The 25,093-nt window shown below is 38.7% G+C and overlaps 2 protein-coding genes and 1 long non-coding RNA gene across 6 annotated transcripts in view; 1 reads left to right on the plus strand and 2 right to left on the minus strand.

Annotated features, from left to right (window-relative positions):
• mgll (monoglyceride lipase) overlaps positions 1 to 3,960 on the minus strand; it is a 40,144-nt gene extending 36,184 nt beyond the window's left edge. Inside the window, exons 1-2 of one of the 2 annotated variants that reach the window (XM_051424503.1) lie at positions 3,861 to 3,960; positions 1,534 to 1,669 (exon numbers count right to left, since the gene is read on the minus strand). In XM_051424503.1, coding sequence (XP_051280463.1) covers positions 1,534 to 1,661 — 128 coding nt within the window. In that variant the 5' untranslated portion in view covers positions 1,662 to 1,669; positions 3,861 to 3,960. Of the gene's footprint in view, positions 1 to 1,533; positions 1,858 to 3,860 lie in introns of those variants that run through there. The other variant, XM_051424502.1, reaches the window with a different exon arrangement.
• On the plus strand, positions 3,164 to 7,198 carry LOC127376997 (uncharacterized). Of its 2 annotated transcripts, none has more exons than XR_007887597.1 (3): positions 3,164 to 4,116; positions 6,079 to 6,123; positions 6,517 to 7,198. It is a non-coding gene; the product is annotated as an uncharacterized LOC127376997 (long non-coding RNA). The 2 variants fall into 2 exon arrangements; XR_007887598.1 differs by having other exon boundaries at positions 6,099 to 6,123.
• slc26a6 (solute carrier family 26 member 6) lies at positions 6,125 to 24,233 on the minus strand. Of its 2 annotated transcripts, none has more exons than XM_051424476.1 (20): positions 23,698 to 24,233; positions 23,032 to 23,167; positions 21,700 to 21,839; positions 21,350 to 21,460; positions 19,836 to 20,011; positions 19,037 to 19,201; positions 18,429 to 18,581; positions 18,242 to 18,324; positions 17,997 to 18,144; positions 17,795 to 17,908; positions 16,158 to 16,235; positions 15,550 to 15,645; positions 14,376 to 14,482; positions 14,136 to 14,205; positions 13,023 to 13,115; positions 10,465 to 10,593; positions 10,080 to 10,220; positions 9,521 to 9,575; positions 8,449 to 8,576; positions 6,125 to 6,634 (listed from the first exon to the last, which is right to left on the minus strand). In XM_051424476.1, exons 2-20 carry the CDS (start codon positions 23,157 to 23,159, stop codon positions 6,611 to 6,613), a joined length of 2,139 nt encoding a protein of 712 aa, XP_051280436.1. In that variant the 5' UTR covers positions 23,160 to 23,167; positions 23,698 to 24,233; the 3' UTR covers positions 6,125 to 6,610. The 2 variants fall into 2 exon arrangements, with proteins under 2 accessions (XP_051280436.1, XP_051280435.1); XM_051424475.1 differs by having other exon boundaries at positions 10,441 to 10,593.
• Positions 24,234 to 25,093: the final 860 nt, after the last annotated feature.

A 25,093-nucleotide genomic window follows, 5' to 3' on the forward strand; every position in this document is an offset into this window, starting at 1 on the left:
TCCATTTACACTCTTTCACACACCAGAATGCCTGATGAGTCAGGATCCCAGGCCTTTTGCAAATGTACCATGATGCTGTTCTGTAGGGTTGAGAATATAATTCAAATCAACTACGAAGAACAGGAATCAAAACACAAGGGTTTATGAGTATCGGGAAACAGATGCTGACATATCAGCTTTTCCTATTGCTTTGAAAGGTGGCTTTTTCAAAATAAATACTGATGTTCATATTCATTTGTTTCCATGTTCCTAAATCTGTGTTGGACTGACTTTGTGAGCCTGAGTGAGCCATGTACACAAAATGCAGCTATGTTGGCTTTTCACTGCAGCTCAGACTGAATAGAATCATGGCTCCACATGAGATTGCTTCTGCAGTTGAGTTTGTCTTCTTCTCAGGGTGTTACATTTGTGTTGGGAACTGTTAAGATTTTTACAAACTGATTTAAATGAAGGCTAACAGTATATTCTGGATACACAAATAAATGTTTCAATGACCGTGCTTTCTACGATGATACCTTTGACCAAAGCAAAAGTCTGTAACATTCTGCATTTTGTTGTCCTTGCCAGCCACAGTAAATGTGCTGTTAGATTTATTAACCAAAGGTTAAAGATTCTTGGGTCTTTTTTTTAATGGGGTCATGACCCAGTAAGAGTCATGGGTGCATCTGGTCACCACAATAAGGAGATTAACATAATTATGTTTTTAACGAGCTTGGGCTCCATAGCGAGAATGTCCAGATTTATTATTTACTTGATTTTAGTTTTCATTTTTCTTACTAATGTAATTTAGTTGTCTTTTTTTGAACTAGTGATGTTTTGTGTTGCATATAGTTAAGAAGGTAACTGATTATTTAATACGATTTGGCCTATCTGCAGCTTATCTGCATTAATTACTGCTGAGTTACTGGGTTACAGCTTTAAAATCTATAAGGTTCAGCCATGTCCCTCATAATGTGACCCATGTGAAGATTTAAATGTTTTAAAGGGCCCATTTCCGGTGTCAGTATGGAAGATGTGGAGCGCTGATTGGAGAGCTGTTTGACCAGTCACACAGCTGAGGGCGGCTGTTTGAAAACCAAACCTCAGTAAGAAGAAAGAAATGAAATTGGATTGAGTGTGTGTGGATTCAAGTAAACTGATGCTGGTGGTGAAGAGATAAATGTGCACTGAGCAGGCAGCTTAGAGACCCAACTGTGCACTTTTATTACAGCTGTGTCCTGGACTGCACACACACACAGGTCTAAAGATTAACATGCAGGACATCAGAAGAAAGTTCTCATGTGACTCCAGGACTTAAAACAACCATGTGAATAGGAACAGGAACAGGAATAGGAACACTCTTTTGGTAGGACATACTCCATCTCACACATATAGCCTACTGTATACACACACACACACACACACACACACACACACACACCGAGAGAGAGAGAGAGAGAGAGAGAGAGAGAGAGAGAGAGAGAGAGAGAGAGACAGACACTGTGAAACATTGGCACACTTTCCGCTAGTTTTCCCGCTCCGTTCCCCACTGACCTTGGCGGACCGGCGGGCTCCCAGTAGCGGCAGAACAGGTGCAGTCCGTCGGCGTTGACGATGTGCTGCAGGTCGGTGTAGGCGACTCCCTGCGGACTCCGCCGCGGAGCAGCTCCCGGCTCGGGCATGGAGGGGTCTGCAAAAGACACACGGAGCAGCGATAACAACACATCGCTGCCGTAGAAGTAGCAGCTGATGCCGGCGACGAGCAGGCAGGTGGCGGCGGTCACGGCGTTCATTGTTTACTGTTGTTGTTTTGTTTGTTTGTTTTTGGTGCGCGTTCCAGGCATGCGTCGAAGAAGACACGGCTTGTATCTAATCCTGCTGCACACACACACACACACACACACACACACACACACACACACACACACGCACACACACATACACACACACACACACACACACACACAGGCTGTGTTGTCAGAGCGTCCGCAACGACCGGCGTTACGTCACCAGACCATATGCTCTGCCTTCCACAAGGTCTCTCTCTCTCTCTCTCTCTCTCTCTCTCTCTCTCTCTCTCTCTCTCTCTCTCAGCCCCCACGCTCTCCACTTGCTCCCTCTCTCTCTCTATTTTTTTTTTTCAACTTTCATGAGCTTTATTAGCATGAAAAGACCGCTTATATTACTCACATTATTGCCGTTACCACGGTTGTAATTGTGATTATAATTATTACACTTGAAGTGCTGTTCTGCCAAAGGTTGTATCCTGTGATGTTTACAATAACTAAAGAGTGTAAGAAAACAACAACCAAATGGTTGACACGTTACTACACTGTTCAACGGCATTATACTATAATGAATAGAACAAACAGATCATAAAAACTAAAGAATAAAAGAATATGATCACATATAAACATATTAAACATACAAATAAGACACATTTAACTCCTGTAGGGCAATGAGGGAAAAAATAAAAACGATAGGGGTATTTATTTATTTCATTTTCACCAGATATTTGTCAATTGATATCTCCATGTTCGTGGATAAACCTGTCCCCTGTATATAAACACTGAGCTGATTTACAAACAATATCACAAAGCAAATACATTTTCATTTAGAAAAAAATATATATAAAAATCTTTCTATCCAGCTCTCTCCCCTCTACCGAACCCTGCAAAGCTACTCACACAAATAATCTGTGTGTACTCTCTTTTTCCTGCAACACTCCAGGACCTGCTCTCCCCTTCTCTCTCTCTCTCTCTCTCCCCCCCCTCTCGCATTACGCACGAGGCTTCCCTGACATCAGGTCCAGTCGGATACACAGTAAATCCAGGCTACATGGTGTTAATGGCATGTATGGCATTACAATGCAGAGGACGGTGTGTGTACTGCCTGACACACCGCCGGAGGTAAAAATAGCCCTTGTGTGAAGCTATTTCCTGAGGTGATCGGGTGTCGTCGTTAGTGACCTGACTTAGTGACTCTGAACTCGGACCTCAGTATTTCATATGCTGTAGCCAGTGATAATTTGTCAGTTTAAACATGAGTAAACTATATGGCTGTGTGTGTTGGTGAGTAGTATGGGGAATATTTAGGTTGATTCATGAAACACCTGATATCATATCTATGAATTTCTACCATTAGGAACTATTTAGCCAACGTTTTGACACCAAAATGCGTATAAACTGGTTTCTGGCCGATTTTCATCCACAATAACAGGCTACATTTCTGCTTTGCAACCAATAGCCTAATGTACGGGGAAATATGGCTCATATCAGCCGCATATGGCAGGACCATAACAGAAAACATGAATAACAGTCAAAAGTGTGCATCACACCAATAATCGTTATCACTTAACTTGTAGCAATATGTGAGCAGATCGATACTGAAGACTGCTCCAATGACATGTGTGCGCAAAAACCTCCCTTTTGTTTTCATCTCCGCTGCAATCAACCGTTTCCACCTCCATGCACATGGAAAAGACTCTACATAGCAAGCACCCAGAAAAAGAGCAAACGTTTGCAGTGCAAGTGTCTGTAATTGACATCAAAGCCTTGAATAGAAGCGACTCATCTGGTTTGACTCCTGATGTCGATGCCAGAAGCCAGTAGTAGCGCAAGATGCGCTATATCTTCAATATTATTGTTTGTGGGCTTTATGGGAAAAAAAGATGAATGGAGGAAGCCAGAGAGGATGCCGCATGTGTGAATACCACTGCAAAACTACAAGTTGCGTTGGTTAAAAGCAGAGGATAAATGGATAGTGTGCTGATGCTGGAGATTACATCCACTGGAGTGTCCATAACAAGGTCTAAACTGAGTGCCAGAGACGCACTGTTAAGTCCCTATGCAGAAATATCATAAGAATATAATGGAACCAACCTGTACAGGAGCGTCTGCAGTGAAGTTTCAGCTTCTTCTCGGACTCTAATCCCTCTCTCTCTCTCTCTCTCTCTCTCTCTCTCTCTCTCTCTCTCTCTCTCTCTCTCCCCCCCTCTCTCTCTCTCGCTTTCTCTCTCTCTCTTTATGTAGCCTATGTATGCCTCTCTCTCTCTCTCTCTCTCTCTCTCTCTCTCCGATGCTCTGCCCTCGCAAGAGAAGAGAAGAATGCAGTCAGCGACGTTTGGGGAGAAACTAAGTAAGTATTCACGTATACACCCCCTCTCTCTCTCTCTCTCTCTCTCTCTCTCTCTCTCTCTCTCTCTCTCTCACACACACACACACACACACACACACACGTTACACATTCTCCCCCAGAGGCGGAGATACAGCTCTTCTCTCGCCCCTTATGCTTAGCCTCATTTACTGTAACTCACCGTGGTTGAGTCCACATGGTTCACATTATGTACATGCCAGAGCCGCAGACGTCGGTTTATTAATAGTATCATGATACTAGTATAACCTGATGAGAGAACAATTCCTCAACTAAATGACAAGACAGGTCGTGTGTCATTTTAAAACGAGGCATGTTTTCTGATCTAGTGCTATTCATTCTGTCCTGTGTGTAAGTCACTGGAGGTGTTGGTTTGTCATTACAAAAAATATTAATATGGCTGTTGACTATTCATGTCTGGTTAGGTTTAAGGAAGTAAAACTGCTTGGTTAAAACAGTATTAATAGATTTTTTTGGCCACTTGGTGGCAAGGGAACAAATAGTAAACACAATATTTACATTACATACAATAGAATATACTTTAATGTGCCCATAGGGAAATTTGTTTTGGACCCAGTCCTGCAGTTTTACAGAAGATTACCCTACAATTAAAAAAAAAAAAAAACAATAAACAAAACAAAAACAAACATCAGTATCTCAGCAACCTACAGCTTCCCAATAACAGTATCTACATGCCAATACCATACACACACACACACACACACACACACACACACCTACTCACACCTTCTGACAACAGCGACATATTGCACAACCCTCATGGCCAACATCCTATTCAACCCGTTTGAGTTAAGGTTCTTAATGGACGTAGGCAGGAATGTTTGTTGTTTCGGTTCAGCCTGCTCTGGGGAAGCTGGAACTCTGGATGGAAAATGTGGGTTGGATCAGAAACTATTTTCTTTGCCTGTCTGATAATGGATTGCTCATACATTGTTTGACCCCCATAATCTTCATAGGAAGAGCATTATATTACCTTTTTTATGTGCTGAGAAAAATACCTTTCTCCGTTGGTAATCTTGTCTCTCTGCATGTGGTGCTGGGTGGGTGTCCAGTGGGTTTGTCAGAGCTTTTACACTCATTTACACCTGTAAATGAGGTCGATGACAGCGGTGAACCAGAACGGTAATGAGTCCAAAGACGCTAAAATGAACCTCAGAGCTGAGGGATAATTCTGTAGTTTGTCACCAACGTCTTTCAGATTGTTTAAGCAATGTTCCAAGTAACATATAATACCTTTACTGGAAAATGTGTTTGTTTTGTAACAACTAAATGATTCAGAGTGTTCCTGTTCCGATTCTGACTCATTATACCTAGTTTTAGTTAACAGAGGATTGTTGTGGTTGCAAATCTTTGTGGTGGAAATTAATCTCTTCCCACTTCTCTAACTGCTAACAGACACACACTCAGAAAAACAGACTATTTCTTTTCTCTAAAAATTACACAACCACCAAGGAGGATCAATTGAAATCATGTTTGAATCATGTTTTTGTTCTTATTTCCATGTGTGACTTTAAACTGTAAAAAGAAAATTCACGATCAAAACATGGTGGATTGTATCTGTAAATATGCAGGTTCTTAAGTGACTGAGGGCTAGATGGGTGAACAAAATGATACACAATGCATTGCGTAGGGACTCCTGTTGTGGTTATGGGTTTGATTCCAATGTCCTTACTGTTATAATGAACATCTGCAACATGTGGCAGACGAATTGAAACTGTCTCAGAGAACAACTCCTTATTCAGTATAAACAAATTCACTGAACACGTCTGTAGATAAACATGGTGTAGACCAGTGAGACAGGAAAAGGGAACACCCTTCATCCCTATCTGAGGCATCAGTTTCATCAGTCCAGATATTTTGAGAGGTATTTTGAGAATTCCTGTCATTGCATAACCACATCAAAATGTCTTCCTTGGTTCTTATCAGAACTCTCTGTGTTTGCAAAGGAAATGAACAAAGAGGAGCATTTGAGTAAGTAAAATAAGATTTATTTTTCATGTAAGTACATGGATATTGGCAGATTTTTAAATAAACCATGCATGCAGGTATTTATGTTTCTTAGTGATTAAAAGGCTTAAATAACTTCATTGTCAAACATGGCATTCAAAGTTGGCTAAAAATACATCACAGACAAATGTCAATCAATATTAATATGCTTTAATTGCCTGTTTGTATGTTTGTGTTGCTTTTCTATGACTTGTGTGTGTGTGTGTGTGTGTGTGTGTGTGTGTGGCACTGCATTTTACTGTGCAACTTCATATGTGTAGTCTGTTTCTTTACATTCTGTTGTTTTTGGCTTCATGTATTGTGTTTTTTACAACGTGTGTGTGTGTGTGTGTGTGTGTGTGTGTGTGTTTCTGACAGACGATTGATCCAGTTCTCTGAGGCTCGCTGGATAAAATCCTCATATAGACAGAGTGTCTGGCACTTCTTCATAATATGTCGTTCCTCTCAGGGCTCAGAAATGTGTTGCTGTGATCTCCTGTGAAACAGAAGGACAGGAGAGATCAAAAACAGAGAAGAAGAACCAAGGAGAGAAGAACAGAGATACCAAGTGGGACAGAAAATGGGAAGAGACAACTACCTGTTTTCAAAATATGTGCCAGATTTTTATTTTCTCTCCAGTGGCATGAAAGCCTCAGGTTAATGAAGAGGAACAGAAGTGTAAAACATTTTTCACAGCATGCCACATTCTCAGAAATGTGAAACTATTTTAAATCTGATGTCTCCACTTTTCACCATGTGGATTCATTCACTGCATTATTTTATACTTTTATACTATACTTTTATACTCTGATGGGCCTCTGGGGTGAATGTAAGGCTCTACTTGCTTTCTAAAATGCTGAAATGCTTCTGTCTCGCTTTCATGCCGATAAAGATTACTTAATTGAATGAAATTAAATACATTTGAAACGGAGATACAGTAAAGGCCAGATCAAATAGCAAACCAACGTCTTGCTTTTCTGAAAACCTCCATCTCATGTATTTGCCATGTGAAATATATTCATACAGTATGAGCTGTATATATAAAGTGTGTATGCATGCATATATTCATTAATTCACACATAACTGCATGCATGTTACAATTTATGTGTGTTCTTGTTCTGTGCACAGTTCCCTTGACCAACCTCATCCTCTTTCATCTTACCATCCACTCTCTTACATGGTCTGTACTTTTTGTGTGTGTGTGTGTGTGTGTGTGTGTGTGTGTGTGTGTGTGTGTCAGCGCTCCCACGAAAAGACTTTGATCCTGTGAACTCTATTTCATGGACAAGTGCCATGTCTGTGTTCTTTGTTAGATTTCTCCTATGGGAGCAGAAACATAAAGTCACGTAACACGAACAGGAAAAAAAAAACAATAGCACATTTGCTGATGTGCGGACATGCATGCAAGCACAGGTGTATAAATAAGATTAACACACACACAATGCCCATGTGTTAAAGCAGTCTGTAATTTGCCTTCAGACAGATCAATGGTGTGTGCTGGGATGAGGAGTATTTCTGATGCATATACAAAATGTTGTTTAGAAATGTGTTTTTAACTGTATGAAAAAATGTAAGGGATTTGCATCTAAATATATTAAAATACATAAACTCACACAAACATACAAATATGATATTAGAAACAGTGAAAATACCAATTTCAACCATCCTCCAACCATCTTATGCTGTGCAATCAATTTTAATTCCAGGTCACACTGTTTGGACAGACTAGGGATCAATGAACCAATCGAGAATCAACAGCGAAATCATTGTCCATTAAGACTATGTATAATGTGAAAGGGGGTCGCTCAGAGTGACAAATCCACAGAGAATTATCACATGACTGCATTTTCCCTCAGCTCAATGGAGCCTCTTTTAACTTACTGTTTGGTTTTATGACCAACTTTAATTCACTGATTCACTTCAACCTCATCAGTGTCATTTTCTGCCGCAGTCGGGACCTATTTTAATTGAAAAATCTCTACAAAAAAATATCTGGCTGCTATCTGTCAACTAGCTGGTGAACAAACAGTTAAAAGGAGAATGAATACTGTCCTTTAATTCATCACAACTCTAAACGAGAGATAATTTTTCTCCGTATCCACCCGATAAATTGACAACTGTTTGCTAACACATTCGCCATGTGAAATTAACATAAGATGATAAACATTTACAACAATGGCTACAACCGTACAGTATTTTATGACCTCCTCTTGAGACTCCTTCATCAAGTAACATTGAGTTCATCACTAAAAGTAAACTTCCATACTTCAGCACGCTATGTGATGTTCTTTGTTTGAGTGCGAGTATCACCTTATCTTGGCTTAGTTTTCTGGAGGACTGACAGTGCAAAACGGCATCATGGACGGTGTAGAAGAGACAGGACTTTGTCACTTTTTCATTAAAGAAACCTCCAGTCTGCAGGTTGTCCACCACACCAGCTAGAGAGAGAGGGAGAAAGAGAGGGAACAATGAGCATGTCAATGCAGGAGGACAAGAAATGGAGTGAAAAAAAGTGGAAGAAACAGAGAGAAAGGGACGTAGTTTAATATTTGAAGTAGGGGAAATAAAATGGACCAAAATATAAATAAGAGACAGAGAGAGGGGGATGGGGGTGGGAGGCGTAGTCCTTAATTGAACCTCGTTATAATTCCTGACTATATACATTTCCTTAGCAGTCCCTTTGCGAGCCCAAAGGCTCAGAATAAACTATTTATCTTTCTACAGGCTATACGCCCAGTATGGGCTAATTAAAGCCTCTGATTCTCTGAAATAAATTGGGTGGCTTCTTACATTGTGTTTTCTACTCCCCTGGGGACCCACATTTTTCCATCCAGCAAGTCAGTCAGAGAGTAGATGCCTTATTACAGTAAAAACAAAAACCGGCCCACCATATTTTTTCTTTAGCTTTCCTCAGGACTCATTATTGCATATCATACCAGACTGGAAAAGTATTTTTCTGGAGAACATTCCAGCTATTGACTGAACGACTTCCTTCATAGAAACGTTACAATAACATCAGCAAACAGCTAAAACAACATCTGATATTGTTGAACGGATTCAGATTGTGTGTGGCTGAGTGGGTCTGGATGTGTGTTCCAGTATATGGGACAAAAAATCCCAGTGGGCATCTCTGACGATGGAATAAGTTCTAGATTAAAAGTTTATTTTATAACAGAAAGGCAAATAGAGTTCTGAGTGAATCAACCCACAGATACATATAAAACACCAATATAATCATATGAACAGCTGTAAATGGTTACATAGCGGCACTGACGTTGATCTCCAAGAGATTTTTAACTTTTCTGATTCATTTTATTTTTTAAACATTGTTTGAAAGTCTAATCTGTCAATTCGGTACTATTATTTTCTAGTAGGGACTTACTCTGGCAGCCAGCAAGAAGCACCTCTACACCAATTTCTTCGTAGTCATTCCGGATCTAAAACAGACACAGAAGCACAGAGCAAAGGTCACACTGGGGATCATTTAATTAGTCTGACAATTCAATTTAAAGTAATTGGATGCCTGTGGAGCTAAATGATTAGGAAAGGAGGGATGAATGAAGGATATATTTTGTCTTTTAACAGGAAGAAATGCATGCGGCAAAGATAAAAAGATCTGAATCAGTCATCTTTATTCTCCTAGGGCCAGTTACTTATCTAAGTTTTAGAGGGGGAATTCCTTATTAGCTATCAACTGTCTTTTTGTTCTTTAAAAAATGTGTTTGGATCCATTTTAGAGGAAAATAATGTAAATTGAACCTGTTAATTTTGATGAAATATTAGATCAGAACAATGAACTAACTAATGCAGACAAATGCACATATACACAACGATGAATTCTTAATATGTACAACTTACTTCACCCTGGACTGAGTATTTTCCCTCTCTCTCTTTTTATATACGGGTGTCTACATGTGTAAATGTGACTGCCATATCCATACCCTGCGTAGCGTCTTGACTCCCACAGTATCCAGGAAGTTAACAGGGCTGAGGTCGAGGATGATGGCTCTGGGGAGTGAGGGGTCGTGCTCAGCATCGATCTCAATGATGGCAATGTCCTTCTCCTCCTTCTCTGGCTCCCCCTTTTGTACAGGAGGAGACATGACATAGTGCATATTAATACCCTGTATATGTATTGACTCCCACAGTATCATGAGAGGTTAGTCAATGTAAAATGTTTAGACGATGAATCACAATCAAAGGTTATTCCAGAATTAGGAATTCAAATGACCATCAAGCTTCAGACATAGTAATGTGTCAATGTTTCAATCAAGCTCAGTAACAAAAAGCTTCATCATTTACGGTAAATATCATGTCTCTGGTCACCTTCCCCGGGTCAACTGCGTTGTTCTTGGCAGCTTTCTTGGCTTTCTTGGCATTTTTCTTTTCATGCCTCTTCCTTTTGGCCTCTAGTTTCTTCTTGGCTGACAGGATCTTGGTAATGTTAAAGCCAGACTAAAAAAAACAGCGAAAGACAATCACACATTGTAACAGTGAGGTTCACATTGATTTTATACAGCCAGTCAAATATTCCTCCTCCTGAGGTATTCATTAAGGCTGTGATAAGCCATTGTTTTACTTATTTTATTCATCTGCTCCTCCTTTTATATTAGGCAAAAAACTTCTGATTTTAAATTGCACCAATTCTTTATAACACACGAGAGATGAGTGCTTCAGCTGGTATCATATACAGTATGTACTTCACCACATATTTGTCCTATATAGTTCTGCAACTGGTAATGTAATGCAATAAGCTAAATATTTTTAACAACAAACCATTTAAAGCTTATGGAATGGAAACTATAGATCTCTTTCTCATTATGGTTATTGTTTATAGCTGTTGTAATATTACCAGGTCAAGCTCATTACCCGTCATAGTAACGTAAATGTTTATTTTAGCCAGTTTAGCCAGTTCAGTCAGTCCAACTAGACTGGGTGAGGCAGGTGTGACGGGCGTGAATGGTGTGCATAAGACACAACCACAGGGCATTGCAAGAAGGCTAATTATAGTAAAGTCTTCCTTTCTTTGTGCTTTTGCTCGAGGGTTCTAATAAACATAAAATGAACTATGAGAGTTTGCTTTCCTATATTAAACAACTAAAGAACATAAGTTAACACAACTTTCTCAGGCTACATCCTCACTACAACATTTGACATTTTAAAATGCTCAAGGCCCTTCAAACAGAGATATTTGGAAACACTGCTGACTCCATTGTAGTTTGAAAACTCCACAGCAGTGTTTTCTGGATGGACAGAAACGGCAGCCTTTGCACTGATAGGCTTTAGTGCTGTTAAAATATACATGACATACACACCAAAATCTCTAACAGCTCCAGTCTGGTCAAGAATTTGATTCATAGCTAAGTTACTGTAGATGACTCATTAAAGCATCCCATTTGTAATTAAATCATATTCAGATAAAGCATGTTGAACGTGTCTAGAAAACACCATTGGCATTGAGCAACGACTAATGAGCAACCGGGAAATGGAAATGCAGAGAAAGATTTTAACAATCATCAGTCAGCAAAGGCCAATCGGATTTCATTGTTTGTTTTTGTGATTTGTGATATATTTTTCCATGAATAAAATGTCTGCCTGGCAATTGTAAAGTGGATCAGAATTTGATTAGAGCCATTCAAGTCTTCCTAGTTCTCCAAATCAAAACTGCTAGCAATTAGCATCTCAAAAACACTACTTAGCCGTTTGTAGGATATTTTACCTCATCATTATACTATTTCATTGTCTGACAGGAAAGACAATTCATGCAAAAACATGATTTGCCTTTAAAAACTTTTCTTGCAGCATGACATCACCACTAGTTGATACAATTATATCCCCTTACATAAGTGCAACCCATCAGCTTAGTTGCTGCCAGTGAGAAGCGGTAAGTGGTCCCAGATTTCCTCTAGTTCATGGAAAATAATCCCCAACTTCAACTCATCTGCATGCCACAGTGACTGGTAGAGTAGAAACACTATCACCAGAATTCATCTGGTGGCAATTTCTCACCTTGTAAACAAACGTGCAGCCTCTGCCAGTCAACAACAGCTCTATGAAAGCTTATTTGTGCATCAAAGATTAGAAAGAAAAGAGAGCGACCCAGTGGCTTTGACATGCTGACATTTGAATGAATGAGACGTTCTATTATCTCCCTCCCTTATTCAATCTATGCTTCTCACCCTCCCTCCATCTTTTGTCATCCTCTTTCTACCTTCCCTCAATCTGTCTTCCCATTTGCCCCCAAAGAGACGTGACAGAAGAGGAGGAGGAAGAAAGGGGGGAGAGAGGAGAAGGACGGGAGAGTTTAAACAAAAGTTTAACAGAAGAAAAGGAGAGGAGAAAATGGTGAGATGACATTTGGAACAATGTCTGTCATGATTGTGATGTGTGAATTGGTGAAATGTCAGGTCAGTTATTAGTGTGTCAGAAATAATGTTTGTAAGAGAGGAGTTAATTGCACGTAAATTGTGACAAGGGGGATTGTTGCTGGTGTAAGTAGTTTCTTTTTCTGTGTGTAGCTGCAGTGTGTGTAGTGTATGTTCATATAAATCTGGGCTTGTGTGTCCATCACAATTTGTTTGGATGTTTGATACTGCTTTTTTTTTTGGGAGGGGGGGCGTCCATATTAATATATTAATACCATTAATATTCCTGTGTGTGTTTGTCTTCTGGTGCCTGCACTATCTTTGTGAGGACGCATTTAACTTTTAGACCTTGAGCGTGAGAACATTTTTGATTTTGTTAAGATATTTTGTCGGTCCTCACTACTTTAAAGAGCAGTTTGAGGGTTAAAACCTGGTTGAAGTGTGAGGTTAAACGTGTGTGTGTGTGTGTGTGTGTGTGTGTGTGTGTGTGTGTGTGTGTGTGTGTGTGTGTGTCCTCACCTTCTTTGCAAGGGCATCCTGGTACATCTCAGCATTAGCAAAGTAGAGGGTGGCAGAGGAATGGAAGATCAAAATCCCTGGTACCTGCCTCACCTGAAATCAATTGGTCAGTTAATCAATTAAACAGGCAAATAAATCACTACATTTCCAATACTTTCATAACTGACAAAAACATTTTTAAGCAGACACCTGGGCACTATAGGTCATAACAGATGTTCATAATATCACAGCAGAGCTACAATGTCAAATCAGCTGAGGAAAGTAGAAGCTTTGTTCATTCACTTATAGTTGGAGGTAATTTAAAGGAAGAAATGTTTCATCCCCAACCTCAGTGTTTATCTACGAAGATAAGAAGGAGACCATCTACAGCCACTCTAGCGGCTCTGTGAGGCTGTACTGGTGGTGATTTGAATGAACATGAATTGAACATGCTCACAGTGACAATGCTAACATGCTGATGTTTAGCAACAATGTTTACCACTGTCACCATTTTAGTTTAGGGTGCTAACGTTTGCTAGCTGAGGTTGATGGGAATGTCATCAGTGTAACAGGTATTCAAATTTTACATGATGATGGCACCAGATGGAAACATCTTGGCTTTCATACATAGCACACACTGACTGTCAAATGATGGAACTATGAAACTGAAGTTATGAGCCAGTTAACTAGGGTTGTACCAATATTGTACAAATAAATTATTTCTCTCAGTTGTATTGTCTTATTAATTGTTCGAAATGTTGGTATGTAATGTGACGTTAATGGGTATGTGATTAGCCAATCACATATTTAAGTCTGGACAATGGGACGAGCTAAGTTTAAAGTGAAAATAAAAGCAATAACCTTTCACACTGTATCAGTAGGGAATGCAAGTGTGAGGTCGAGTGTTGGTTGGGAAGCGGAGTGCAGTGTGGTCTCACATAACTCCCATAAACATCTCTATATTTGACTCTGCCTATAATGTCAGGGACAAGGGGGGGGCAGGTGTGCTTTATAAACTGCTCACCTCAAAGACCCTACTGACAGTATGCATTATCTCTGATTATTCTGTTCATCTCCAGACCAGCGCTCATCCTCACTCCTGCTTTCAGGCTATTTATATATAATGTGCCATACCTGATTGTAGTCCTCCAGTGGCCTGTAAATGTCAGTGTCTGGGACCTGCCCTAATAGAGAGTATTGAGGTCTGGAATACAAAACAAAACAAAACAAGTAAGTGTATGAACAATTTGTAATGCTTTGTGTTTAGGTCTAAAAGATAGTTTCAGGGTGTGTCAACTTGACACACACTCCCACTGAACATGTGTGTGTGTTTATTTGTGTATAATTGTGGGTCCCGCGGCAATGTATTCCTACAGCTGTGTCCTGAAGATGACGGTGAGCATGGAGAATCCGATAGAAGCAGCCAGTCCCAGGTCGGGGTTGAACAACACGGTGAGGATGAAGGTGACTACCCAGACCACCTGGAGATAGAGGAAGGCAGCGATGATGAGTAATGCAGCAATGCATAGTAAAACAAAAGAAGTCTGGCAAGCTTTAGATGTATCACTCACTACACAGTGATAATGCAACTTTGCTTTTCTTAGACGCTTACCAGTAACAGATTGCGACACCACAGGAAAGGCCACGCTGTTACCTAATTCCTCAGTGCAGCATCACTTTAAGCTCATTTGTCAGCCTAAGGTGATATGAACTTGCTGCACACACACATTGTGTAAGCAGAAAGGGAGGAACAGGAAAACCTCCAATTTTTCCAAATCGTGAGTGTTGCTGTATTTTTCATACGGGTTTCACTTCATTTATCCACTTTGTTAGCCTTGTTGACACTAGCATAACTAAGCTAACTAGCTATTTGTCTTGTGTTCTAGCCTATTTCCAACAATTTGTTAACAAGTGAAACATGGCAAACCAAAGAAACATTTTTAATTAATATTTCATTTTCTATTATTTTATTGTAGGCTATCTAGTGATGATGGCTTTGCAGCCAATTTGCCACTAGTTTGCACAATTCTGTGGTTGTTGTCAAGAGATAGCAGTCAGAAACTCACAATATCTTCAACTCTGACGTACCACCAGAAAGTGTATGTAAACAGTTTTTCCCATTTGGCTGCTTGTAATCACTTGTAATTTATTCATTCATTCATTCATTCATTTACAAACAAAAAAAATCATTCATTCACATAAGAGGTAGTTGACGTGGTAACGTTAAGCATAGATACAGTTAAGATCCAGTTAGCATGTTATCATGCATGTATGTAACATGCTTTTGTAACATATTAACATTTGTGAGTCAGAATACCACAGTATGTTAGCAATAATCTCAAGAACAGTTGAGGATGACACGAAATTATTATTAGATTTAGGTGTATCCTGTGCTGGAGAATTTTTCATGAAGTAACATTACTGTACAGGCTGTTTCACAAATAGCTTGCACTTCAACGTCAGTACAGCACATTTTTAATTACAGTTTGAATGAATATATCAAACCAAAACACGAACCAATTCCTTGTATACTGTATAGTAAACTCACCATGTCTACTTTGTTGCTCTTCCAGAGTGCAGGGATGTCCATGAATTGCTTCATCATGCCATGGAGGTTGACGAAGATGATGGCGGCCAGCACTGCCTGCAAAGTGAGTCACATATAATACAGTTTACACGGTGAGCTCCGGTTTTGAGGCTTAAAACATGAAGGTGAGTTAGCTCATTTGAGATAAACCTTTCATGTACTCAGGTTTTGGAACTTTTATATGCTCTATTAACAGGCTGCAAACAAATTTTAAAATCATAACTCTGCTTTATAGACTCTTTTTCTGTTTTCAGCTAAATTAGTTAATTCAATGTAATTAACGAATTGCCCCTGATGTTTTAACTATTTGTTTTTATAAATAGCCAGTAGCTTTAGACTGGAGCTGATCTGTGGTGGCATTATGGGAACACAACCTCAGCTGTTCACTTTGGCTGAGTGCTGAGGACGGCTTATAACTTTGCAAACACATTCACACTCAGACTTGGACACATGTGTATGCTTATGTTGGTGCACAGATGTGAACACATGCAAACACCCGTACCCGCGGCCCCACACACACACACACACACACACACACACACACACACACACACACACACACACAGTACCTTTGGCAAATCTTCAAAGAGAGCTCCAATCCAGAGTGTGATGAAAAGGATAACTATTGCTGATAGAGCCCCAGCAACCTGCAGTGAAGAGAGAGTGAAGATAGAGGCATGATGAATGGAAATCAGGAGAGAGAGATCAGAGGAAGAAAAACCACAGAAAAAATGAGTGATGTAGTGGTTATTAGATTGAATTGGTACATGATTATGAGAGGAGTCAAGGCATCATCAGTTAAAGCCTCTCCTCTCCTCTGTAATGGGCCTTAGCTGATTAATGGTGTTGTCAGACTAAATCGGTTTAGCCTTTCAGCAAATCTGTGTTTGTGTAGGTGGACGATGTGAGTGAAAATCGATTCCCTAAGTGTTTTTTAATGATGCCACTTATCAGAGTAACATTAATTATGACCAGCTCATCACTCCGTTTAACCTTTAAGATTCTCCAGGTTTGTGGCTACAGGCAGAGTGAAGTGAAAACACAGATATAAATAAAATTATCAAATGAAATGTCTTGTCAAGTTTAAAAAATGCCAAGCATGAAATCAAATAAACATTTCCCTTAATGTTCTTTTTAAATACTTTTCAGTTGTGTGAACTAAAGACAGGAGAAGCAACAAATATCATGCAAATTAAATTAAAAAAACAAAAAACATTTACAACATTTGTAAAAACACTTTATAGTTGTGCATCACAGGATGCTAATTGAAAAAAAGCAGCTTAACAGGTGTAAGAATGTGTGGATTTTGTTTTCACGTCAGGTGTGTGATTTTGTAATATGTGTTGATTTTCTTTTTTAGGGCAAATCAGTATTAACATTAATGCAGTAGACATTTTAAGGTTAAATATGAGGAGCTAAGTGATTTATTTATTTCTTTTTATGTTTATTTACATCTTCAGTGATTTAAGTATTATACTTATTATTCCATTTTGGCCAAAATATAGATTTTGATCTCCAGCAATCATCCTGGTTAAAGGGTAAGTTTTCTTTAATGACAAAAAAACTTTTTCTCACTAATTGATACAGCCATGCAGATTGTTTTGGTTTTTTTTTTCTGCATGGATACTGGGAGGGGTAAGTGAAAAAATCTGTTTTTGTTTTGTAATTTGTGTGAACTGACCCTTTAAAAGCAAATTACCGTACTCACTTTGTTTTTGTTTGTGATCTACTTTGCTCACTGATTCCTAAAATCATAATAAATGCACTCATATCTTAACCTGCCTGCACACAGAGATTCACAGACCCACAATCTATTGCTCAAGGGCACTTAAGCAGAATAATGTCCACTCACGCCAACCTAGTCTTGCAATACCATCTCAGCACCTACCAACCGTCTGGGGGTTTCTAAATGCAGAGTAGTTGTTTGAATGGCTAAAAAACACACGCCCCTTATTTCAAGGACATGCCTTCCCCCGTCTCTCTTCATTCTCCTCCTTAGTAAAACAAACTGGATATATACTGAATCACTTCGTAACATGGAGATAGTATTAAAAATATTAAAAAATGCATGTCCCAAACACAACTTCCATGTGTCATTCAATTGTCAGATTTTTTTTAAAACTCTCTAATTGCTGTTCTACACAAAAAATCTTGAGTCTCCACTGAGTGAAGCATTTAGAAACTGGCTTGTGAGTCTAATACCAACCTGAGTCTTCCCTCCTGTGCTCTCCTGAACCATAGTGCGAGACATGGAGCAGCTGATGGCAAAACACTGGAAGAATCCTCCGACGGAGTTACTCAGACCCAAAGCGATTAGTTCCTAAACCATGAAAAAAAACACTATTTATATACAGGATATCAACCTCAAAAGAGCAGCTCATCCTTGATTCCATCTTTCACCTCCCCACCTGGTTGCTGTCCACACTGTATCCATATTTCAGGGCAAAGATTCGTCCCAGTGAGATGGCGATGCCGTAGCCAACCACAGCCAGGGCGAAGGCATCTCCAATCACCTGACCAAACAGAGACACAGCTGGGAGAGCAGGTGGCTGGAGACTGGTAGACATGGACAGAGTAGTATACATCGGCCATTAAAAATACAAACACTTTTCATATGTGTCCACACACATTCCTTCATGTTAGCGTTTCTCACCCTGAGGGAATCAGTCCTACCACATCCACTCCATATTTCCCATTCAAGTCAACTTGCCAGGAAACTACTGTAGCAATGACAATCTGGAAAAACAGATTATAAGAGATGTATCAGTGGGCATGTGTGTGTATTTGTAAGGAACTAACTGTAATATTATAAGTGCATATGTTTATTTCTGTATACTCACACCAAGCAGCTCCACAGGTATAGGAATAGGTAGTTTTTTACTCAAGTATGCATTGAGCTCCTTAGCGAGGATGAGACCGATTATAGCGACGATGCTGACCACAAGAGTGCCAACATTGGTTTGTGGAAGAAGATAACACACCTCCAACACAGTCTAAAAGGAAATAATAATTATTGCTTAAATGATTATATGAGGAAGTGTGAGAGAAATAAGTTGTAAAATTATGCATTTATACAAGAAAATACAATGCAATTTTAGATTCTTGTCCATCACTGAGAAGACTGTCACCTCTACTGGCTGTAATCATAAGGTGGAAGCTAATGTCTCAACCATGGCATCATTTGTCACGAGGCTTTTATATTATGGAGATAAAAGCAGGCATTTAAAAAGGTCAGTGGGGGTGACTGATGACGCAGACTGGAAGAGGTGTTCGATTAAAGCGAACAGAGGAGAGCATTTTATTTTCAGCACAAGTTTGAGTGTTAACAGAAATCTCTCCGGACTGCTGGACTAATCCAAAATACAAACATTTAGAAATAATTATTAGTTTGAAAAGTTTCAAACTACATAGAAGCAAGCCGGTGTTAAGGACAGTGCTGTGTTCTTACATATATCAGTGAGAAGGGTCCACTGTGTCTCACGGGGCTGATGCCAAAAGTGTATTTGAGCTGGGACACGATGACGTGGATGGCAGCTCCTGTGGTGTAACCTCGGACCAGCGGCTCAGACAAGTAGGTCACGACAAAACCAAACTGGACTAAACCGAGCACAATCTACATACATAACACACAGAATGAAAAACACACGGAGATTGACATCACAGTTTTTCTCGATTGCTAAGACACCCTTAATGAAACTGGGATCCACTTGATTTTCATCATCACCTTCTCTTGCAAATGTGTTACAGTCACACTTCTTCATTGGTTTCACATATTTTTCACACCCTTTTTCAAAACATTTAACACAGACCTTATAGAAAGACCCAAAACTCTATTAGAATAACAGTATTAAACAAAGGGAAAATATCTATTTACAGCAAATAGAATCACTGAACAGAAAGGACCTGTATTCGGAAAGATCTAATGGTATCCAAGTTTATGGAAATGTATCCAGATCGGTATATCATAGCATATCATATAAAAATATGTGATACATGTGCATATGGACAGTGTCTGTCCAGCCAAAATGAATGGCAAATAAAATTAAGGTGAGTATTTGTGAAGTTCATTATTGGATCTTTGGTCAAAAGCACAAAAGCTGTACAAAATGTACAGCAGTAGGCGCTTACTGTAGGTTTTATAATAATCAATTATTTTTCCATTGATGGTGATAATGGGACATCTGTCCATCCAACTACAGACCAGATTTTTACTTCTACACAAGAATATATTTGATATGTGAGTTTACCTGAAATAATCCAGATATGAAGGTGACGGCTGCAGCCACTCTGACTCTCTCAGCATCCCGGGAAGTGACATCAATTATACTGGAGTTGGTCTCATTGTCCCATATCATAAAATTTGAGTCTGGCGCTAATCGTTCTATCACCCCTCCTATCATTACACTCATTACCGCATATGTTCCTGGAGAAGAGAGATAGAAACATAAACATATAACAACATATTGGATATTTTTAACCTGAAAAACCCATTTTTTACTCAGCTTTTTACTGATGGGGTCACATAAATAAATGTGTAATAAATTTCTGCCAAAGCAAGACATTTTGTAACCATATTGGTTATTTTACATTTTTGTTTTGTCTGCACCCTTCTCACTGATTTGACATCTTTTGGAAGGTTATGCTGCATATTTCCACCTACAAATCAGCAATGAATAATAAAAGAAAAGGAGTTGTAAAGTTGGTTGAGCAATTTCAGGATGCATATGCATATGTACAAAATATTAACAAGTGTGTCAGAAAATATCTGGTTCTTCTTGATCTAAAGCTACAACCTGTATACATGATAACTTTGGGGAAGTTTGAATTTGCTACCACTCTGGTTCGCCCCTGTGATTGGCTTCTTCTCCAGAGGCTCAGCGGTATTGTAATGTTTGAACCAGTTCGCCATGCCAAACTGACAACAAAACACAATTTCTCAGGAACATAGTTGAAATAATTGGCCATTACATAAACTACTTATCTTATCTGCGTTATAGTCCTGTGTTTCTATGTTAAGTAACCTTAAGGATTTGTTCAAAGAAATAGAAAAAGCAGCTCCTTCACATCGCTAGATTCCAGGCTCGGAGAGTAATAGATTACATGTAACTGAGTTACGTAATCAGGATTTTAAAAAAGGTAACTGTAATCCATTACAGTTACAGAATAAAAAACATCAGATTACATTTAGTATAAATCTAGATTTTTTGCAGGATTACAATTTTGAAATACATCAGTTTTTCTTTAAAAATACACTGAGCAGAGGACACATTGCTGATGCTAAAAATCTTTCCATTTTCTAAATTATTTATTTTCTCCTGTTTTTATTTGCATATTTAGTGTTGAGGTTATCCAAAAGTAGTGGAAAGTAATCAAGTTATGTTACTTTAATATTGTGATACTTTGATTAGATTACAGACTACATTTCTTTAACAGGTAATTGGTTACTGTGTGTGTAAGTAACACTCCCAACCCTGCTGGATTCAGTATCTGATTAATATTCAGAGAAAATAATAAGTTTGAGACCAGGTTTTCAAATGTTTTAAAAGCAAGCGCAGCAAAGATTTTGGATTGATTTTAAAATGACTTTACATTCAGTGATCAATATAAAAGAACATAGATGGGGATATTATAGATCAGAGAGGATGAAAAAGTATTGTGTCAGTCTGTTAGTATAGCCTGCTGTATCACTATTACCACAACCTTGCAGTGGATTTCCATTTGACAAAATGTCTAAAGATACAGCAAGTGATAAAATACAAACCAATTGAGATGTGCTTGGATGTGCCGAAGATGAAGTAGATGAGGACTGGGTAGAAGGAAGAGTAAAGGCCAAAGACTGGAGGAACAGCTGCTAGCAAAGCATAGGCCATACCTAAAGGGATAGCAGAGTATAAATATCGTAACAGTAATGATTAGAAAACAGCTAAGACAAATACTGAGCAGGGTAATGTGAAGAAACACTACATGAACAACCTGCAGATTATAATTTAGAATAAACAAATTATAACCCCATTTGTTCCTCTAGCTCTTCTACCTGATCATCCCTCACTAAATCTCTACTGTATCTCCTGATACTCCCAATCTTCTAGATTCAGTACTTGAGTAACGCACCCTGCGGCAGCTGCATGATCCCCACACTGATTCCAGAGATCAGGTCACCCAGGGCATTTTCTCTGATGGAGTATCGAGGCAGCCACGATACAACAGGAACAGTACCCAAGAGGCAGTTCTTCAACCTGGGACCAGAACACCTGATTTTGTGTGTCAGTCAGAGAGAAAGAAGAAACAGATTTCAACTAAACTGTGTATCACTTTTTATTGTTTTCAATGAGCAGATCTTTCAGATTCAATGAATTGTTTCTCACTCAAACTCTCAACAACCACCAAAACTCTACTACATACTGCTGTCAAAACAACATAACACATAACACAAAATTACTGTAAATTAGACTGCAATTTGCTACATCTCCATCTAAAATAAAGAAAAATGTTCAAGGTAAGGATAGAGGACAAGTGAGGTAGAATCCAGAATGTTTTGTAATTGTATGGGATGATGTGGCATTTCACTGCTCCCTTCGAATCAATCCCAGGATTGTCACTTTTCCTTCCACTTTACTCTCAATTCCTCAACCCCACAGGGGAAATCTATTCACACTCTAGTCACGTCAACAGATGTCCTTCTTGGATGCAATAAATGCTGGATTACTGAATGTATTTGCAGATGATTGCCAGGAATGAATCAGGGTATGCAAAAGATTCTTTCCCAGGTGTATTAGAAAAGAGGACATGAGGACAGGTGTGATGTGGATGTAAACTTGATAAATACAGTAAATAAATAAATAATACTTTTACAAGACAAAAGTGATACATATCTAATGCTACCTACTGATGATTTTTATGGTCATCATATAATGAGTGAAACAGCGTCACTATTGACTATGTCAACTATGACATATAACTGTGCTGAGCTGCATGTTGGTAAAGAGAACTATAGGAAGTTTTTAAAAAGGGAACTCAGAATGGAAAAATTGGAGTTTGCAATCGTTATTTCCTTATGTTATTGTTAAAGAACTCACTAAACGGTGTTCTTACATCTTGAAAGACATGAATTGCTGCTTTTGATGTCAGACGTGAATGTGGTCTTTACCCCATTTGTGTAGCTCTGTTTTTATCTCTACGTAATTCAACATTGATAAAAGTACTTTTATGTACTTATTTATTCACTTAATACTTGTATTAAGTGTATTAAGTGAAAACTGTTCTTTTGATTTATCAGTTTATCTAATCAAGATCCAGGGGTTCTAGTTTGAATTAAAATGCAGAACACATCACATTTAGTACTTTATTTGTAACATTTAGAAATCTGGTTTATGTGTGTGTATGTCAACTATGTCTGTAGAGAGATTAGTTGAGATGCATAGTAGATTAAGATGTGAACTTTACCTCATTGACTTTTTGACCTTCTCAGACAGAGAAGTTTTAGAGTCAGACTTTTCTGCCATCTCATCCACTGCTCCTTCATCCAGGATCTTCCTGTGCATGCTGTAGCCCATTCGTCTCCTTTCTGCCATAGCTAAAACTGTAACATAAAAGAAAAAAACTAGCTTCTTTACTTTTGAAATGCTGGGTTTGTTTGGTAAAAAAAACAAAAACTGATTCTAATTCCTTATATATTTTTTTAAATTATATATAAAAATAAAAGACATTATATTTTCAACAGTGTTTCCATTTTGTTATGATACACCTTTCACAGCAGCCATTTTGACATGAAATAGTAGGGTAAAAACAGGTATTACTGCTGATACTAATTACAGTTTTGTTCCATTCAGGTCAAACAGACTGAGGGTGCCATTGTTCATGTTGGCTCACTAGAAAGCGACTGCTACACGAAATGGAACTCAATCTTAATTAGTATCATTGATAACACCTGTGTTTACCCTACTATATTATGTCAAAATGGCTGCTGTGAAAAAAGTTCTTATTTAAAATACTGTTCTGGCACAATAACTGATGATTCATGTAAATTCAAGTCCTGATGGCAGTCCCTCTGGGACTGAGCTGTTGATCTGCACATAGGAGAAACAGTTTGAAACTTTGGATAATAATTACCTTGTGTGCTCCAGCAGTATCTGAGTAAATGTTTTATAATGTCTTGATTTGTTTGCGTCTTTTACAAAAAGCGTAGAATGTAGTGAAGACCTGAGATGAACCACGGAAGTTAGAGTATGTTTTCAGTAATGTAATGTTTTGTCTTCTATGCTGTCATCTTTTATTCGTTTATCCAGTTCAGAGGAAATAGATCCAACTCCAGGTCCATCTATGGTCAGGGTTCTAATGAAAATATTCCACCTAAATGAAAAAAAAAAAAGTTCCTTCACTTATAAGATGGCATGTCCCTCTTCCCTCTTTAAGAAGAATTAATCCTTCCAGTGTGCACTGGTCCCCAGGCTTCAAATTAAATCCGTGTAGAATTTTCTTTCAGATCCAAGTGTAAAAAGTAATGTAAAATCCACAACAGACAGGATTTTCTAATCAAACATACAAGAACAAACACCCTTAATATATACTGTTTCCTCTTTCTTCTCTGTCTCCTCTCTGTCTCAGGGTGAGACGATTATCTGTGTTGTGGCTCCACTGCTGTGTCTTGAGACCTTGAAGAGAAATCTAGATATGACACTGCACATTGTCATGGAGAGAGAGGGCAAAGTTCCAAACTGAATGTGCAGTTGTATTAGTGTTAACAGAAGTGGTAGAAATTAGACATGACCATACAATAGTTACTTACTATAGAGTGAGTTAGTTCACTGAGTTTGTAGTTATTTTTATGACTTTTTAATTTACAGTTTGTCACCTTTTGCCTTTGAAACCAACATACAATACATGTGACTTTGACTTACAGGTATACACAGCATGCCATATGCACACATGGGGAAACTAAACAAAGCAGAGTTCAGACCAAATTGTGACAAATACAATAATATATTAACTCTACTTTAGACAAAGTTTTAGATGTGTCGTATCTGTGTGTTTTATGTCTTATCTTGTATCTATGTAAGATTAGATTAGTCAGCCATTTCAGCTCAGTCAGGGTTGTTCTTGTTAATTTATGATTAATCCACAGAAGAGTGAATAGAAGGCCAGCTTTATCTTTGGAAGAACAGATACTGGTTAACTAAGCAGAACAAACAATATGCTTTCTGAAAGACGGTGTGTTTCATAGATGGCTCTACAAGCACTGATCTTTTCATTACTTGTTCGCACTGCGCATTTCGTTCCTCCCAGTGAATCTAAGTGCTGAAACTGTCAAGACACATCTCCTTGGACTTCCTTTTACAGAACAGCAATTTTTTTCCACTGTTAAATTGGCTACGCTGTAGGTTTAACTCCCCCCAGCTAGCCTGTCTCTTCCTCTGCTTTCTAAATCCACATATGTAGTCATTCTGAAGTAGTAGTCTTATTGACTTGTATTATTTAGTCTGATGTCAGATGTTGTTGCAATATCAAG

The sequence above is a fragment of the Dicentrarchus labrax genome, unplaced genomic scaffold, assembly GCF_905237075.1.
Source record: "Dicentrarchus labrax unplaced genomic scaffold, dlabrax2021, whole genome shotgun sequence".
Taxonomy (NCBI): domain Eukaryota; kingdom Metazoa; phylum Chordata; class Actinopteri; family Moronidae; genus Dicentrarchus; species Dicentrarchus labrax.

Coding starts and splice junctions, on each gene's coding strand:
- slc26a6 (XM_051424475.1), bottom strand. CDS start 23,159: ATGGCAGAAAGGAGACGAATGGGCTACAGCATGCACAGGAAGATCCTG. Junction 19,202..19,835: donor TCATATCTGGATTATTTCAG/GTAAACTCACAT, acceptor TTATGTATGTAG/ATTGTGCTCGGTTTAGTCCA. Junction 18,145..18,241: donor GTAGGACTGATTCCCTCAGG/GTGAGAAACGCT, acceptor CATGTCTACCAG/TCTCCAGCCACCTGCTCTCC.